The sequence below is a fragment of the Leptonychotes weddellii genome, chromosome 1 (assembly GCF_054177405.1).
Source record: "Leptonychotes weddellii isolate Sample4059 chromosome 1, ASM5417740v2, whole genome shotgun sequence".
Lineage (NCBI taxonomy): Eukaryota > Metazoa > Chordata > Mammalia > Carnivora > Phocidae > Leptonychotes > Leptonychotes weddellii.
In genome coordinates, this window is record NC_138369.1 from 82,736,623 (window position 1) to 82,756,033 (window position 19,411).

Genomic DNA, 19,411 nt, shown 5'->3' on the forward strand with positions numbered 1-19,411 from the left:
TATTTGCTGATTTCCTTGATTTTGCCTGGGTCAGCTTTCCCTTCTCCTTGCCATCCTTTCTAGATCTGGATACTGAGTCTGAAAAAGGCAAGATTCTGGCATTGGCCTAGGGCATTTATTAGCTCTTTGATCTTGGGCAAGGAAGTTACCTAACTTGCCTGGAGCCTCTATTTCCTCATGTGTGAAATGAGAATAATAGCACTGATGTTGGTTGTGTAGGTTAAAGGAGACCTGCAGGTGAAGAGCCCTGCCTGGTCTGAGCCTGTCTGTGGCCACTGTGATTCACTGCTGCCCCTCCCCCCTTCGCCAAGCACCTCTTGGTGCCTGGAAACGCGGAAGAACTAGTTGGCCTTCCCAACTGCTGTGGCTCTGGGTGAGCTGCCAGGGTGGTGCAGAAGGGCTGAGCAGCATGAGGGCTGTTAATGGATTTTATGGCTTTGTTGAGCACCCCAAACAACAGTTATTAATTATAGGCTGCTGTTTCGACACTGTTGCAATATATACATTTTGTTAATTGATTTGTATACGCTCAGATCTAGCAACATAAAGAATGTGCAGGACCATAACACTTACAAAGCCTTGTAATTTACCGCCCTCTCTCGCTTCTCAGATGGGAAACAAAGGCTTTGAGGAGAGGACAGACAACTCTTTTTGGCCATTGGACCTTTAATGTCTAGTCCAGTGCCCAGTGGCAGGGTAATACAACCTGTCTAGGTCCTCAGTAAATGTGTTGAATCAATGAATAAATAAAATAGAGAAATATAGAAACAAAAGTTATTTATTCCTTATGAACCCTGAATTGTGTGTGATATTGGCACTGCAGATATGCAAATATGGTCAAGGACTTATTCTGAGCCATTAGTTAATGTTGAGTACTTTTATGAACCTTGCGTGGCTTTGGGGTGGTGGGGGGTCGACAAGAGGTGCGTGGCCCCTACTCTCAGGGAAGTGACAATTACTCAATGGCATGAAATGTTACAAAGCATGACGTCAGGTGGCCTGGGCTTAGATATGTGGAGTGACAACAGAAAGGTGGCAACTTCTTGTCTAGGTACCATACTGCAGGGAAGTTTATGTCCCCACTGCTGGCCCAGAACCCCAAATTTGCTTTTCGGATCTGGTTCATCAGCCTCTGAGAGCAGCGGCTGCAGCTGCACCTGCCTCTCCAAGATGGTGCGGAGTCTGGCCATTGCCCTCCAGGTCCACGGAGAGTTACCCTGCCTGGCAAGTCCAGAGCAGCGCTCGCGTTCTCCAGCTCTCGCGTGTGCCTGGCGCCCTCCCCAGACCAGGCGGCACAGAGCGTCCAGACGCCCGGCCAAGGGCAGGACCCGCAGCACACCCGCCCGGCCCTCCGCACCGATGTCAGCTCCAAGGGCGTGGCAGGGCAGGGTCCCCTGTGCCGCAGCAGACGACGCGCAGGCCCCAGGTGACCACTTTCTGAGGGGCCCCGCCGTCTCCTGAGGCAGTTATTTGGGGAGCCGGAGCCGGGGCGCGGGCGGGAGGGCTCGCCGCAGCGGCCCGCCGCGGTCCTACCGGAGCCGAGTCCTGCCTGGAGCACGAGCGCCCGGGAGCGTGAGGACGCTGGAGGAAAGTTGGGGGTCGGGGCCGCGGAGCCGGGAGCGCGGAAGCAGGGCCGGTGTCCGCGTCTCATGAATATGCAGGAGCCACCTCCCTCCCCCCGTGACGTCACGGGCCGTCCCGGGGTGAGCGCCGGAGCCGCTCCGGGTCCGCGCCAGTGAGCGCGGCTGCTGGCGGCGAGCGAGCGAGCGGCGCGGCGGCGGGCAGCGGAGGCCGAGCGCGGCGGCACCCGAAGCGCACCCAGCAGGCAAAGCGAGGCAGCCGCGGCCCGGCGGGCACCCGCAGGCGAGAGCCGGCGCGGGCAGCAGGCGGCAGCGGCAGCTGGTTGGCGGCGGCGGCGGCGGCAGCGGCGAGGATGCTGACCGGGAGGCTGTGCTGGGTGCCGCTCCTGCTGGCGCTGGGCGTGGGGAGCGGCAGCGGCCGCGACGGCGGCGGGGGCAGCCGGCGGCGCCGCCTCCTCGCGGCTAAAGGTGGGTGCTGGGGAAGTTTCGTCCTCTCCAAAGAGGGAGGCAGGGCGGGCTTACGGGTGCAAGCGCGGGGACCCGGGCTCACGCTAGAAATGCACGCCCTCCCTTGCCGCAGCTCCCGGCCTCTGTGCGCTCGGGATCCCCGAAGTGAGCGCCCTGCGCCCCGGACCTGAAAGGCTCCACCTGCAGACGCCGGCCCTACCCTGGACGGGGTCCAGGGACGCAGGAGAAGGGGAGGTCTGCGGAAGTCTGGACAACTTTGGGGGCTGTGTGTGGCGGGGTGGGAGCGTAGTGAGGGCGTCGCGGGCCCCAGCCCGGGGACTGCTTGAGCTGGGCTCGGGCGCCGGGTAGAAGAGACAGTTGTCTGCTCCTGCCCTGAGGGAGGGAATCGGCGGCGGTGCCTTCAAAGGACGGAGCAGAGCGCTTCTCCGGCTCGGAGGTGGATGGAAACTTGTAGGCTCCAGGGAAGCTCCCCCGCCCCCGCCCCCGCCCCGGCTCGCCTCAGGCTCCGCCAGGGCGGCTGTGGCTCCCCTGGGAACGCACGCCCTCCCGGTGGGCCGCGGAGTCCGGAGAAGTGTGGGATGTGACGCCCCCCAGCCCCCCGCCGCCTCTCCGACTCCGCTGGGGCCCACCTGGCGCCCTTCCCCCGCCCACCCGGTGCGGTGGGAGATGCTGACCTCCCCGCTGCTCCCTCCCAGAAGGCTGCAAGGTCCTGGTGAACGCCCGGCGCTGTAAGGAGACAGTAGGCTGGCGAGCAGCGTACTTTGACAGCTGTCTGGGTGCGAGGGGAGGGCGCTGGGGTAGGGGCGACCGGAGGGCGGATCTGAAAGAGAAGGTCACGTGCAGGACGGTGCGGGGAGGGGCGAGGGAGGAGCAGAGAGGGAGCCGGGTGAAGGTGGGCGCTGGGGAGGCAGTAGCAGATCTCGGCTGGAGCGCCCAGCTTAGTGATAACTTGTTGATTCTTTGCGCTGCTGACGAGCAGGGTATGCGCTTGGTTTGGGGGCTGTGGCCAAATCCGCCACGTAACGAGGAGGGGGGAACGTGATCGCTGGAATCTTGTCTGACCATCATCAGGGGCCGGAGGGGTTTGCACCTGTAGATAAACAGGTTCCCTATTAGAGGCAACCTGATTTTGCAAGCTGGCTTTGAACTATAGCTTACCAGTGGCTCAGGGAAGGAATGTATACCAGGTTTAATTACTCTTGGAGGGTGAGGAGAGTAGATAGTTTGCCTCCTTTGGATCTCAGGGATGCTTCTTCCACAACTTGTGAATGATAAATTTGAGCAAAGAATAGGAGAGTTTCTGCTTATTCTCTAACCTTACATTTTTGTTGACATGATTTTGAAACCATTTCATAAGCAGACATCCTGTTTCTTTTCAACAATTCAGCCCCCCCTCCTTTTTTTTTTTTAAAAGATTTTATTTATTTATTTGAGACAGAGAGAATGAGAGAGAGAGCACATGAGAGGGGGGAGGGTCAGAGGGAGAAGCAGACTCCCCGCCGAGCAGGGAGCCCGATGCGGGACTCGATCCCGGGACTCCAGGATCATGACCTGAGCCGAAGGCAGTCGCCTAACCAACTGAGCCACCCAGGCGCCCTCAGCACCCCCTTCTTGAGAAGCAGTTTCTTTTTTGAGAAGACAAGGAAAAACTCATTATGAAAATATTTTAAAGTGTGGTAAAGGAGTCGCTGATACGAGGGATCATTCTGAGAGACTGTTGTTTTGGTAAAAACAAGAATTAAAAACAATGAACTTCCAAACCTTTTGACGTCCTTCCCCTGTATAGACACTTTGTTTAAATAGGCAAATGACATGTTTTTGAAGATTTTTAATCACTTTGTAGCAAAATAAATGGTATATTTATAAGCAGATGTCTGCAAACAGGGGAGCTCACAGCAAGTGAGGGAAAGAGAAAAGCTTGTTTGGGTAGAGGACCTGGTGTGCTTATGCATTGCAGAGTTCTCAGGTCAGAATAGAAAGCTTTGCAGAGATGAGAGAGAAAGATGAAAAAGAAAAAAATCCAGGCTCCCAGTGATTCATATGTATATGTACAATTATGTGCATTTTAATCAACACTTTTCATCTTCCTCACTTAGTATATACTCATTTTGTGGTGAAAACAAGCCATTTGTCTTTCCAATGTAAAAAAGTTGATTGGCCCTAGAGGGGTGAGAGTTGTCTAGCGAATCCCCCTTCTTCCTTTTTTCCCCTTCCAACCACTGGGGGGCTGCAAAGAGCGCTGTTAGCTGCATTAAAAAAAAAAAAGAAATGTGTAATAGTTGATCAAAACAGAGACATTTATAATGACAGTTTAGTCGGTATTTACAGAACTGACTTTCCTTATTACGATGCAGTTGCATTTTACATTCCCAAATCTCACATCATCTCTGAAGAACATGAGCAATAGTAAGGGTATGCTTCTTCCTGCCACTGACTTTGCCGTTTCTAAGGTTCATATCATGATTACTCCTGTCACTGAAAAAGAGAAAAGTCAGGGCGACATGTGAAGAAGATTGAACAAAAAATAGCTTTCTTCCTGCATACAATTCTGTACTCACATGTAGAAGAAAATTGGGAATGTGGCTTCAAGCTGCCTGTCAGAGTTGAACACGCCCCCTGGACAACTGTCTGGAAACATACCTTCGCAACTTTGGGCTCCTGTACGACGACATTGTGTCTGTGGGGCATGGCTCGTCTTGCCTTTGTATTCCTTGCTTCTTGCTGCAGGGAATTGAGCCTCTAATTCCATACAACTGTTTGGGGTTTTCACAGAATCAATGAACTCTTAGTGCAAACATATTCCCAATTTCTGAAATAATCCAGTGGCCAGGCAGTTATTATAACAACTTCCCTTTACTTTTCTCTATCTTGGCTATTTAAAAAAGACGAACACTTCTTGGATTCCTTGAAAAGACCAGATTCCCTTCATCCTGAATCACCTCTGGTTACCAGGCCAGGATGTGCTCATGGATCCTGTGGACCATGTCTTCAGGCTAGAAGGTCACCTTCCTCAGCCTAATCCCTTCTGTTACTCATCCCCTGGTCAGGCTTACACAGGGCCTCCCCTAGGAACCTTTCCCCATGGGTCTCCCAGGCTGGGCACCCCCAGAACACTGTGGCTCCCCCTTCGGTGTGCCTGTGCCCCTTGTCTTGCCCCGGCACTGCTCTGTGAGCCTTGAGGGCTGGAATCTCACCTTGACTTTCCCTGCCTCCCTAGGGCCAAGCGGCTGCCTGGTATCCAGGTGTAAGCTGAGCAGTCAGTGGTGATGGGCTTAGTGATTCTACCTGTTTGCAGTCACAGTGCTCTTGTTTCTTGACGTAGATGTTTGAGATGTTTTCTCCTCTCCTTTATAAAATAAAATTTGGACTTAGAGAAACCCGGGTTCTAATCCTGGTCCTACTGCTTCCTGGCTAGATTATCTTGGGTAAATTAGCTAAGCTTTTTGAGCCTCAGTTTCCTTATCTATAAAATAGGGATACAAAAAATCTACCTTGCAAAGTGGTTGTCAGGAGAGGGCTTAGAAATCATTTAGCCCTCTTCATGGCATGCAAATGGCACTAAATACATAGTGACGGTAATTATTGGCTTCATAAACACTGGGCTCCAGGGTTTGAGATTTGGTGAAATCCCCTTTTCTGACCTCTTGGCAATTCAGTAGCTTTGTTCATATCTTCTTGCAGCCCAAGCTCTGTTCTCTCTCTGTCTCTTTCTTTGTATGTGCATGTGTGGAGAAACACCATGTATAAATGGAAGTCCACATTCACACACATTTGGCTTGAACTGTGAAAACATTTACTACTTTCACTAGTCTATGGACGCCTTTGAGACCAGGACCCCCTTCCCATTCATTCAGAATCCCTGGCACTTAGTGCAGGGCCAGCCCAGAGTAAGACTCAGCAATGTGTGCTGTATAAGTAAATAAACATGTCTCCATGGGCCAGCTCTGGGAGGTGCGGGGCTTCTGGTCTCTGGAGGAAGAGCATCTGTGGTTGATTTGGGCTGTTAGGAGAGGTCCCTGCCAGTTAGCACTTTCGTCTCAGCCCTGCTGTTCCAGGAAGCAGAGAAGCATTTTTGTTTTGCTTAAGACAACCTCTCTGATGATGCCTGTTTACATGGAAGGGGGTAACCCAAGGTTTGATAACGAAATGGCAGCTCGAAACAGATGATTTTTATTATTTGTTGTCTGGCCCACCACTAACTGGACCCTGTGGAAATGTTTCCATTGGTGTGGTAAGTTTGAGATGGTCCAGGAGAGGACTGAATTGGGAAAAGGCTGCTGAGCTCAAGACATGTACTGAGTAGGACAGATGATTGCCATCTTAACCAGGTGGGGCTGCTGTAACGAAAATACCGGGGCCTGAATGGCTTACAAGCAATCGCAATTTATTTCGAACATCTGGAGGCTGGTAGTCTGCGATCAAGGTGCCGGGGGTCGGGTTCTGGTAAGAGCCTCTTCCAAATTGCAGACTCCTGACTTCTCATTGTACCCACACAGGGTAGAGAACAGAGAGAAGAAGCAGGCTTTCTCCTGACTTTTATTTATAAGAGTACTAATCCCATTGATGAGAGCTCCACCACCATGACCCCCTCTTTCCCCAGTCACCTCCCAAAGACCCCGCCTCCTCATGCCATTACTTTGGGGTTAGGGTTTCAAGGTATGAATCTTGCAGGGACACAAACATTCATCTATAACAGTCATGCTATGGACTTTGGGGGAGCATCAGGCAGAAGGCAGGGGTGGGCACAGTTCAGAGAAGGATGCCTTCGGTGGGAGGCCAACTCAAACATGTACTGGGCCCTGTTCTTTAGCCTTATCAGCCAGTAGCTACTTCTCAGTCTTCCGTTATTCTCTGTGAAGGGAACAAAAAGATAAAGCAAGTTCCAGATATCAAAGAGCTCACACTCTGTCTAGGGCAAACATCACACATGACATGAACTACTGGAGAACTTCATAGCTGACGGGAAAAGGGTAGATTGTGCACTACAGACCTCAGAAAAATCTTGGAGGAAAGGAAGAAATTGGCAAGGATGGGAGAAGTCAGGAAAGATTTACAGAGAAAATGAAAGGGGTCTTGATGGGTGAGTAGGCATTCGGTAAGCAGATAGGAGGGGGGCAGGACAGTGAATGCAGGATGGTAAGAATGCACATGATTGGCACACAGGCAGGAGTGAAGAGGGAGCTCAGCCATGGCCAAATACATTTCTTTTTTTTTTTTTTCTTTTTTTCCCCTTTTTTTTAAGGGGGGAGGGGCAGAGGGAGAGGGAGAGAGAGAGAGAGAGAGAGAGAATCCCAAGCAGGATCCACACCCAGCACAGAGCCTGTCACGGGGCTTGATCTCAGGACCCCGAGATCATGACCTGAGCCGAAATCAAGAGTCAGATGCTTAACCGACTGAGCCACCCAAGTGCCCCATTTTTTTTGTTTTTGTTTTTTTTAGAGAGAGGGAGAATACATTTCTGTATACAGATTACAGAGCTAATAAAATAGTGAATGTTTATTGAATGCACACTATGTGCCAGGCACTTCTTTCCCGCATTTCCCATGTGTCAGTTGATTTGGTCTTAACCCCAACTCTATGGTGAAGGTAGAATTGCTGTCCCATCTTTACAGAGGAGAAAACTGAGGCCCAGAAAAGTGAAGTAACTTGCCCAAGGTCTCACTGCTTAGAGATTGTAGAACTGAGATTTGAACCCAGAACAGTGTGGTAGACATGGATTTCACATCACCCGGGCTTACCTACCAGAGGGATGTGATGTCTGCTCTGGGAAGGGTCTGAGTAAGGTCAGAGAGGCTCTTACTCTGTCTGAGCCTCACTGTCTGAGAACATTTGGGTATCACTACAAAATTGCTGAAAGAGTCCGTTTCTCTGCAAGCCTCATTCTCTGATTCACTTCGGCATGAGGAGTAAACATGGCTTCTGTCTTCTGGTCCAGGCTGCTTGAAGCCTTCCTCACTTCCTGTCATGCTTGGCCTCACACAGAGAAGACAGCTGTCTGCATTTCGTGGTCTGAGATGTGCTTGCAGGGGTCTCCTGCACCAGAAAGGGCTCCCTAGCTGGTCTTTCATTTGGGTTAAGGATGGCTCCCTTCTGAATCCTTTGTTAAGCAGGCAGGGTGAATAAAGGCTACCATGAACACTTCCAAGTATATTAGATATACTCGAAGGCTGGCCGCTGGGGACAATGAAGAGGGGATGCTGAAAAGTGAGTGTGGCAAGGGTGGGAGGAGATGGTATAGATGGAGTAGCAGGTACCTGACTACTCATAAGGCTGCCTTTTCTTATGTCATGGCATGATTATATATGTCAATTGCTCTTTTCACAAATACCCATTTTATAGGTTGGTAAAGGAACCCCATAGGGCCTGCAGCAACAGAGACAGAAATCAGACCTAGGGGTCTTACTGCTTGTAGGTGGTTGTAATCCAGCACCAGAGAGCCAGGTGATGTCTTGGACGATGTCACCCAAAGCCCACTTCTGCCTCTTCTTAGTGGTTTTCTAATCCTTGGAACAATCACTTACCCTTATAGATCCTCAGGACCTTGCCTGTCCCCAGCTCAGTGCCCTCTGCTTACATCAGTTCTCCTAGGGTCATCTCTAGCCCTGACCAATTTTTCTAGCTCATCTTGAGGCTTGCTTAATGTCTGCCTCCTCTAGGGTGCTCTGGGGTACCACCAGCCCCATGTATGCCCAACCTCTTCTCTCCCTCCAGAAACCTGCTGTTATTCTGTCTGTGGCTGCCTTTTGGGTGAAGGGTCCTCCTGTGCACTCACCTAAGTCAGAGTCCCAGGACTCCTCCAGCATGTGTCTCTCTCCCCAATCACACCCTGTCCTTTATCATATCCAGTTGATTCTGCCCATAAATATCTAGAACCTTCCCCAGTCTCTCCATGCCCCTGCTACTGCCTTATTCAGCAGGGCTTACAACGAAAGTGCTAAATTTTAATTTTGACCTCCTCCTTACTCCTCCCTCACACTGCTGTCAGGATGGGTAGCACCAACTCCAGTCCCACCAGGCCTCCAAGAAATTTCATCCCAGTCATCATGAATCCATCCTTCACCATCCATGCTAGGGGCTGGCAGGGTCCCAGGGTTTTGAGAATAGCTTCACACTCTTGGAATGGCTTCAAGTTTCTGTCTGTCACAGGCTACCCCTTGTGATGCCCACTGTCCGAACAGCATGGCCCCTCTATGTCCCCGGCTCTCTACTTACACAGGCAACAGAGTCTTTGCTACCACTGGGACTCTAGTACTGGAAATCCAATTCCTATATTACATTTTATAGTCACTGCCCTGGGGTGGGAAGGGGTGCTGTGGGGAAAAGAGAGGGAGTAGGACACCAGTTCTTGTCCTAGAGGAAACCAGCCCTTCTCCCACCTTCTGCCTCGCCCATCCCTACCATAATCCCTTCTAGCAGCTCAGATAGTCCTAGAACACCGGCTAGGACAGGAAATGTCCGCAGAGGACTTCTGCCTGCACTCTTACAACCCAAGCCTCCTGTGAAGTGGGGATGCATGGGGGCCTTCTGAGAACAGGGAGCCTCACCCCTGATGGTAGTTTCTCTCAAGATAGTTCCAAACTCTGCAGCCATCCATAAGAGTTGATGGTTTTCCCTTCACTTCTCATCAGGCCGCCTCTCAAAGAACTTTCCAGCAATTTCCAGACAGCAAATATGATCATTTACCAAGAGCTGACTATGTTCGAGGCACTGCTCTGAGTGCTTTATAGGTATTAATACTCATAGCCTTCCAGCCACTCAACCAGATGTGTGCTCTTATCATCCCCATTTTAAAGGTGAGAAAAGGAAGACTGGGAAGGTTAAGCTACTTACCCAGTTCACCCAGCTAGTAAAACAGTAGAGCTGGGATTTGAATCCACCAAGTCTAGTTTCAGAGTCTGTCCTCTCCTCCACCATGTCAGTGATTCTCAACCCTGAGTGCACAGCAGAACCAGCTGAGACAGTTGTAAAATAGCAGTGATGCCTGGCACCCACCCCCGGAGACTCTGCAGCAATTGCTCTAGGCTAGGACCTGGGACTTCCTTTAAAGCTCTCATGTCTTGTCTTGTCTTTCTTTTCTTAAATTTTGTTTGTTTGTTTGTTTGTTTGTTTATTTATTTATTTAAGAGCGAGAATGAGAGCAGGGGGGATCGGCAGGCAGAGGGAGAGAAGCAGACTCTTCACCGAGCAGGGACCCCATGCAGGGCTCAGATCCCAGGACCCCGGGATCATGACCTGAGTGGACGGCAGACTCTTAACTGACTGAGCCACCCAGGTGCCCCAAAGCTCTTGAAGTTCTCAGGTATTTCTGATGCCCAGCCAAATCTGAGAAGCACTCCCATTGGCTACTAACAGTTCGCCAAGGAACACTTTGTTTCTTTACATGGTTGTAAGGCTGCTTCTGGGTGGGGCCTTTTTCCTCTATATTTTACCACTTCTGATTTCCCCCCTCCAAGTGCCTGTTGCCTTCCTGCTCCCCAGGCAGATTGTGAACCCCTCTAGGGGGAAGAACCCCGGACGGGATGCCCTCACACATTTTTAGAAGCAACAAGAGTGGCGTTTATAGCCTTTTTCAGTGTGAATTCCAGTGGCATCTGCTGGACTGGATGCCCTCACACATTTTGGTGTGGCTAATGTTCTCCTGACTCATCTGTAGAGCGAAGTGTTTTCAACTTTTACAAAGTGAATGCTGTTAATTGGGAGGGAGGGAGGGAGGGAGGAAGGAAAGAAGGAAGGAAGGATAGAGGAAAGGAGGGAAGGAAGGAAGGATGGATAGAGGGAGGGAAGGAAGGAGCGAAGGAAGGAGAGAAGGAAGGAGGGAAGAAGGAAGGAGCGAAGGAAGGAAGGAGGGAGGGGTGTAGGCAGGAGGGAAGGAAGGAAGGAAAAAAGGAAGGAAGGAAAGAAGGAAAGAAGGAAGGGTGGGTCTTAAAATCCCATGAACTGCAAACTCAGTACTTCCTTTCATTCCCCAGCGTTTCTGTGCATTTCGAGTGATGGCTTGTCTTTTACTCCCTCCCAGACAGGGTCTGGAGGGAAGAAGCTGGGGCAGTTTACAGCAAAGAGATGTGTGCCAAGAAATCCTGGCAGAGCAAAATGAGCTGAAATTCTAGGACTGTGTGGGCTTAAACTGCCCTTGCGTGTGGCCTAGAGGACCGGAGTAAGTGATTTTCTAACTCCAGAGGCAGGGAGAAGAATCTCCCACACTCCAAACCTGTTCTACCCTCTATTTCCTGTCTAACCATTAGTGATTCGTTCCTTTGGGTTAACATTGCCCATGGTAGGTTTGGAACCATGAGCTACAGCTACAGAAGAGAGACCCCACATGAAAGGTTAAACCCCATTTCCATTTCCCTGTTACTCCTGTTTCTTCTCCCATTTTGTGACTTCTATCACTTTGCATGTCCACAATGTCTGTTGTAGTATATAGTTAAACAAATCTGCAGTCTTCAAGCCAGTCTGACAACAGTCAGTATGGACTTGTGACCTGGACCCACTGATCAGTGTGGAGCTGGGGGGCAAACTGTTCACCTTTCTGGGGTTGGCTTTGTGCCACCTCCCTCCTCTACCCATGGATGTTCTGAGGATCCACCTGGAAGTGGCTCTAAATGCCTTTTGAAAGGATAAAGGGCCTACAAAAAGAAGGTGATCAGATTTAAGAAATTTGTTGGAGACTTTGGGACTCAACTCCCCCAAACAAAATCCTGTATCCTTTTCTTTTTCTTAGGCCTTACCTATTTATCTATTTAGTTAAGTATATTTTCAGGAGAAGTTTGAATTTAGTGTTAAGTCCCTTGCCGGCTCTTTGATGTACAGCTTGCACGTGTCACACAGCTGGTGGTCACCATGGTTACCCATGAATGCAGCAGTTGCAGGTCCATAAATTTTCAGGGAAGAACCAGTCAAAACTGTTGGTATTATGTCAAGTTGATGTGTCATTTTCCAATTTGCATGGATAACTGCATTGCAGCAAATTAATTAAAACAGATAAATGTTAATCTAATGCATGTCTCCTTTTAATTAATGAAATATAGCCATTATAGGGGTGTGTGATTTATTGTTTTAATTTATAAAATGCTGAATTCTCCTATAAAGTTATAGTAATAGGAGAAGCTGACCCATATATAGCATTAGGAAAAATAATCACATTTCTATAAATTAATCACTCTCTAAAAGGATATAGTTCATTAACACCATGAACTGAAAGTGTTAGATGTAAATTAGATTAACCTTTTTAGTGACACTTCCATTTATATTGCATATTCTCTTCAAACTCAAAGCACTTTACATATATTAATCCAATTAACCCTCCCCAGACCCTTGTTAAGTAAGTACATATATCAAAGTTGGAAGGGAGGAGAAATGAAACCCTTCAAAGATATTGAAGTCCTGGTCTTCGGATGCATTATTTATGATTTCCTCTGCAGCAGTCCGGTTTATCCTGGACTTAGGTAGCTTGAGAACATGGATAGGTATTCAGGCTCACTCTCTCAGCTGCCAGGAAACACTTAGCATGTCCCTCTATCCCTGAAGCCAGAGATGCTTCTGCCTGAAGCTCAGGCCAAATGCTCTAAGGAAACTTCTGCCTTATTGCATAAAAGGTACCCCAGTGGCCCTGGGTTTGGCGGCGAACAGGGCATTGCCAAGTGAGTGTGGGTGACAAGACCTTAGTACCCGCTCAGGCATCCAGAGGGTCACCTTCCCTTGGGCTGGCTGCTGCCCGCCTTTAACCCCCTCCTCTTGATCATCTAGAAACTGAGGATGGGCCAGTGAACAAGATTTTAGGATGTGAATGGGAGAAGAAACACATCTTGGTTATTTACAAAGTTAGATAGAAATGTACTGGTTAAGAGGGGAGATGGAGCTGGGCTGGAGGTGGGTGACCTGCTAGGTGTGAGACAGGTTAGGTGGCTGCTCATCAGCACCTCTGGGGCTGATGATGCTGGGGGCCATTGCCAGAGTGTATCTTCTTCTGGGATAAGTAATGTGAATTAACTTTCCCATCAGTGAAATAGCTTAGTCATAAGCTCCATCTTTAATCTATAGCATTGAACAGTGCACATTTGGGAGAACATCTTCTGTCACTGCACTGATGAGAATTTTGTTGTGACTATTGGCTGCTGCAGGTCTAACACTCTCCCCACCACACTCTTCTGTGTCACTCTGTGGATCCTGTGCATTCCATCAGCATTCTCTTAAACCCTGGATCGTAGAAGTCCTATATATGTAAATCATGCTTTCTTTTCCAAACAAGTCATTAAAGGCACTTTGATATGATATCAGATACATGGGTCTGTAGAGTCAAGGATGAAGTTTTAAGTAGGAAAAGCTTTGTTATCAGTTAAAACGGGACGGCCCCACGGGATGAGGCCCATGGAGTTCTCCCACCATGGCTAGGGAAGCAGGCGAGCAGGAAGAGGGGTAGACTTCTGGATGTGCTGAGATTTCTAGGCTGTGCATGTAGTCCACAAAAAATGAGCAAATGGGAATCTCTCCAAAGTCAGAACATTTACTTCTGGATCTATGGATATACTGGTTTGTACCGAGCATTAAAGCTTTGGCACTGTGCACAGGCAAACCCCACCGACCTTCCCCATCCAGACCCAGACCCCCAGAACTTCTGAGGCTGGCATTGGGAAGAAAAGCTCCTTGGTGGGGGGTGGGGCAGATGGGAGCTGTGAAGCAGGGGTGGGGCAGGTGGCTAACAGCTCTGGTTCTGACCCTGGCATCTCCCTTCTAGGGGCAGAGGGTTTTTTCTGTGATTAATGCTGCCACTCCCTGCATAGGCTGGGGTAGGGGCCCAGAGTGGAGAGAGATACCCTCTTCCTGGAACTCTGGCTCAAGTGGGAACATTTCCTTTTATTCCCACATCAAAGCTAGAGCTTGGACCCAACAGGGTTTTACTAAAGTCTGAGGATCCATAACAGGGAAATACACTGAAAGGATTATGAATCTAGACCACTGGTTTTCATCCGTGTCAGAATCTGTGGCCCCTTTTTACAAAAAATATTTTGTGATGCCCCCATTATTATCCTGAAATGGAATTTACTGATATTATTAAATTATGTATACAACCCAAGAGATGCCTGGACACCTGCAACACTCTCACTCACTCACAAATTCCCAGGTCTGGGCCCCTGGGTGGCTCAGTTGGTTAAGCGTCTGCCTTCGGCTCAGGTCATGATCCTGGGGTCCTGAGATTGAGCCCCGCATCGGGCTCCCTGCTCAGCGGCGAGTCTGCTTCTCCCTTTCCCTCTGCCCCTCCTCCCTGCTCGTTCTCTCTCTCTCAAATAAATCAATAAAATGTTAAAAACAAAACAAAACAAAACAAATTCCCAGTTCTAGGAGATACCAAAGATGGATCCCATATGTGCTTGCAGGCTGAAATTGCCTTATGGGGTAATTTCTGGAACTATAGCCTGGGTGCCTTTCGGGGAAAAAAGGAAAATGCCACCTGGACAACTGAAAGAAGTTGTCACATTTCACAGGAAGATCTTCTCAAGAATAAGAATTTCCAGTGAAGCATGTTGGAAGACCTCATAAAGCCCATAAACCATGTGCTGGAACATTATTTAGACCAGAGGAAAGAGAGGACTGCTACTTTGCCTAGTTAAGTATAGAGATATCCCCTGGTCTTTCCCCTCTCCTGCTTCTCTACTCCATAAACACCAAGAGCAAGTTGGAGGGGAGGGGGCGGACTACACTTGGCCCCTCCATCAGAGACTTGGGAATGCCTTGCCTTTGTAGGGGGGCAGGGAGAATAGATCTTTGGATCAGATAGGAGATTGATGTTAAAAATGACCTGGATTGAGCCTTAGTAATTGAAAGGGAATGAAAAGTTATGGAATTGGGCTGGAGTATCTTTGAGCCAGTTTCCACCCTGTGGGAAAGAGGACGTTGACATAGCATAGTAGGGGCCAAAAATCACATCATTTTTTGTTTATAACCCAATGGATTAAACTCCAACAAACAGGATAGAGTACTTACTATGGTCAGTACTAATTTTTCAGAGTTAAAACACTGGTCTCTTAGATGGAAAATTCTTCCTTAGTGTTCTAATTGATTATGTAGAATGAGGGTTTTTATTGTGTTTTGTTTTTAATCCCTAGGTGTCTTGTTCTTCTCCCTTTCTTCACATAAGCTTGAGGTGTTACAAAGAGAGAGGCTGCATTGCCAAAGAGAGCATCAGTAACTTTGAGATGAAAATGCATTTTAATATTTTGATTTAATAGGAAATGGTATATCCCCTTAATAAGTAGTTCAGTGACATTTGGTAGTTGTGTAATATTTGACTTGGAGTGGAGTTTATAAAAATTTCAGCCCAACAATAACTTCAGGGCACTAAGGGATGTATGTATTTCTGAAATGAGAAGACCTGGTTGACATTCTGATTCTAAAATCAACATCATCTCTTATGCATCACCATATTTTCAATTATAATGGACTATAAGCTGTGAATTTAAAAGCAGCTTCCCTGCGAGCTCCCGCACAGACCCAGCTTATGTGGAATAAAGAGAAGAGCCTGGGTGGGAGGGAGAATTCTCACGCCCACTCTTCCAACTTAACTTACTAAAATGCTTCCTTCTCTGAGACAGCTTTGGTAGCCCCTCCCTCCGCCGCCCATCCTGGCCCCCCGACACACACACACTGGTTCCTTGGGGATTTTTTTGAAAGTGGAATCTCCTCTAACTTCATGGGGAATTTACATACCGATTTCCCTGAAATGATTGAACTTGGGGAAGGTAAAATCATGGTAGGAAAAGCCTGAGGTTGTGTGAAATATACCTCTGACAGCCAGACAAAAGTATTTCTCACAGAAAGCTTGGGGAGTAAAACAGGTGTCTAGGGCATGGTGTTCTGTTACCTCTCTGGCATTTCAAGATAGATCCAGATCTTCCCTACCTGGTAGTTTCCCATTTCAGCCTCCTCTCACTCTCCAAGGAAAAAAAAATGCCCTACAGGGATTATATCCAGGTCCAGGTATGGTGGTCTTTGGCAGCAGTTAGGGTCGGGGTTACACTTAGGCAGTCCTAGGGTACAGTGGTTTTGTGGAGTACTGGTTTTGTTTTGTTTTGTTTTGCCAGGAGGCTCAGAAGCAGACCTCCCTACGCCAGAAGGTGGTCACAAAACCAGGTCTGCGATGGCCCCCCAGTCTACCCATAGCCAGTGTGGGATGAGGAAGGGCCAGCTCTTTTCCCCATCCATCCCATTCAGCAGGGCTAGAGGAATAGAAGAGCTACTGAGTTAGGTGGAACCTGCTACCAGTGGCTTGGAATCAGGCGCTTCCTCCCCAGAGGGGCTGTGTACTCCCGGCTGGAGCTTATGGTAGGTCTTGACCCCCTCTTCAGCATGCATTGTTATTGGACTCAATGCCATGCAAGTTGGATGGAGACTAGACAGTAGCCATGGGGCGGGGAGGGGATTTAGGTGGCCATGGATGGTGACTGTAACTGACACCAGCAGTGCCCTGCCCACATTCCCCCTGCTCCTGCCATTTTCATGCATTCAGGCCCTACTTCCAGCACCAGGGGCCCTTTGCCTGTGGCTCTCTCTGGCCACGAGAACTGTCTCTGCCTGTGTGTGTGCCAGGTCAGAAGACCAGGGAATTAACCACCCCAGGAATGGTCCTCAACCAATGACTGACAGGACTTGGTGGGTCAGTACCCCAGCACCCTTGTCTCTCTGGTGAGAGAACATCTGCAGCCTGGCACACAGTCCCCCCGAGGTCCCCCGAGGCCTGGGCTCCACGCACCCCCAGTGGCGACTTGCTCCCACCCTTTGTTGCTGAGTCTTTCCTGACATCATCTCCCAGATACACCACCTGCCCCCCAATCCTTGCCTCAGGCAGGGCCTGCTTCTGAGGGGCCTCAAACTGATAGAGGGAGTGAACAAGAGAAGGTATTTTATAGGGAGTGTGTGCTGTGCTCTCTCCAGGCTCTCTTCCTCCATACCGTCCCCCGGGGTAAGTCTTATACTTCAGGATCTGGGCGCTGGGGTTCCTTGGCACATCCGGTCAGGCTTGCTTGGCAGCTCTGCGGTCTCAGAGGGATATTTGGAACTCTGCTTCGCCCCAGCTGGCGTCTCCCTTCACTGCACATGGAGTGCTCGTGTGCGGCACTTAGGCATTCCTTCACACGCACTGGGGTAGAAGGCCTCCCTGCAGCAGATGCCCTGGCAGGGCCCTGCAGCCAGGGCTGGGAGCTGGTATGCTGCGCCCAGGACTCTCAAGGCTCCTGGAGGGCGGGGTGGCCCCAGCTTCTTCCCCAAGATCAGGACTCAGGTACCTCCTGAGGTAACTTAAGTTGAATCAGACTGAGTGCCCGCAGCCCACAATCATTCACGCGTCTGGGGGAACATCTGGCCTGATTGCAGCCAGATTTCTCGAGTGTCTATTTTCGGCATTCTCCCAGAACACCTATAAGTGAATTTGCAAAGCAGTTTTACCTCTGTCTGAGGCACTTCCTTCGCCGATGTAGAATAGCCCGCGGAACGAAAGATCTCTCCCCTGCACCCACCCCCGCTTGCCCACTGGTCTGAATTACTGTGGTCATTCTGTTATTTCAGTTAAGGCGCTACAGAATCTGACTGCTACGGATTCTACCCTTTCTCTGAGAGACTTACTGCACTGGGCCACTGTCAGCGGAATAGTCTGATGTGAATTAGTTCCTCAGCTTAGCCTCAGTCACATGGCCCAGCTCACGTGGATGGGATTTAGTATTTTTTATGTTTTTGACAACCAGATTACTTTATTTCAGAGGTGAGTGTTATCAGCATATAAAATATATGTAAATAGGCCATTTCAGGTGCTGAATACAACCTCTAATTTATTTAAAAAGTTCTCTTAATTCTGGGTGGCTGACTGATGTGCGGTGTATAAATAGTATATGGATCCTGACTTGGTGTATTGGTCCTGATTATACCACTTAGAAGCTATGTGATCTTGGAAAGGTTGCTTCACTTCTCTGGAGTGTCAGATTTCTCCTCTCTAAGATGGGTATGTTAAGTCCTATTTCAAGACGCTGTTATAAAGATAAAGTGAGCGCAAGGACATAAAACACCTGGCATACAAGAGTCTGGTGTTCTGGTTATCTAACGCTACCCAGCAAACTACCCCACAGCTTACTGATGGAAAGCAACCATTTTATTATGCTCATAGATCCCATGGCTCGGGAATTTAGATAAAGGGGAGGGAGGGAAGGAGGATAGCTTGCTTCTGTTCCATGGTGTCTGTGGCCTTAAATGACTAGGAATTGGTTAGGATCACCTGGAGGTTTCTTTATTCACACAGCAGGTGTCTGAGCTGGGCCGACTCAAGGCCTGAGCTCAGTTGGGGCTATTGATCAGAGCCTGCACGTGGCCTCCTCCCTGCACGAGGAGGGGCAGTCCTACCTCTCATGGTAGCTCAGGGGTCCAGTGCACAAAGTGGAAGCTGCAAGGCTCTTGTGGATCCAGCCGGTCCCTCTCCTGAGTCATCTAAAAACAGGCCCTTCTCACCTCAGGTGTGACTCTTGCTAGATGATTCTAACTTGGTTCTGTTTGTCTCTGACCTTGGCCTTAGCCAGACTGGTCATGACTCTCCCATGGCCCACAAGAGAAAGGATGGAGGATGTTTATTTCCTACGCAGCAGGCCAGGGCACACCCTACGTGGGGGGCAGCATGCATGGTGAGAACTCTGAAGGACAGACAGGTCCCTATAGGAGGTTGGACCGGAGGCCAAAGGGAAGTGTGGGGGTAACGGTCTAAGACTTTGAGGATGGTTATCCCTGTCCTAGAGACTTTACACACGTCAGCTCACATCATCCTCTCAGGAGCTATGTGAGGTGAGTCCCGTAACTTCCCCATTTTATAGGAAGAAGCTGAGTCTCTGGGTAAGCTTTAGTAAGTCCATAAGTACTGGCATTGGGACTTAAAGCCAGATCTGTCTGACTTCAGAGCCTATGCCCTTAATATCACTGTGGTGTGCAGTCTCCCCTTGGTGATGCGTCTTTATATTTTATCCTCTATTTATTGTGCATTAATCATTTTCCCTGACCCCATTCTATACTCATTGAGGGCAACAGTGTGTCTTTTCCTTTTATATTCCCCTCCTGTGCACATGGGAGACCCTCAGAAAATAACACCGGGGCTTGGCAAAGAGGCCACCATCCCCTTTCAGGGCCCCAGCGAAATGATTGTCTTGTTAGCCATACCAGCTGGGCTCCGGTGGGTTGAGAGCAGGGAAGGCATTGTTGCTTATATCCTAGTCTCCAAAGGAAATTTCGTTCTAGTTTATTGTTGAAGTATGGGTTTTGAAATTGAAACACAGAAGGTCTACTAAAGGGATGTTCCATTTGGAATGGGCTCTCTCGCTCTTTTTTTTTTTTTTTTT

At 49.2% G+C, this 19,411-nt stretch overlaps 1 protein-coding gene across 1 annotated transcript in view; it reads left to right on the forward strand.

Moving 5' to 3' along the window:
• The first annotated feature begins 1,763 nt into the window (after positions 1–1,763).
• CLSTN2 (calsyntenin 2) overlaps positions 1,764–19,411 on the forward strand; it is a 528,546-nt gene continuing 510,898 nt past the window's right edge. Inside the window, exon 1 of the mRNA XM_081804133.1 lies at positions 1,764–2,048. Coding sequence (XP_081660259.1) covers positions 1,934–2,048 — 115 coding nt within the window. The 5' untranslated portion in view covers positions 1,764–1,933. The remainder of the gene's footprint in view (positions 2,049–19,411) is intronic.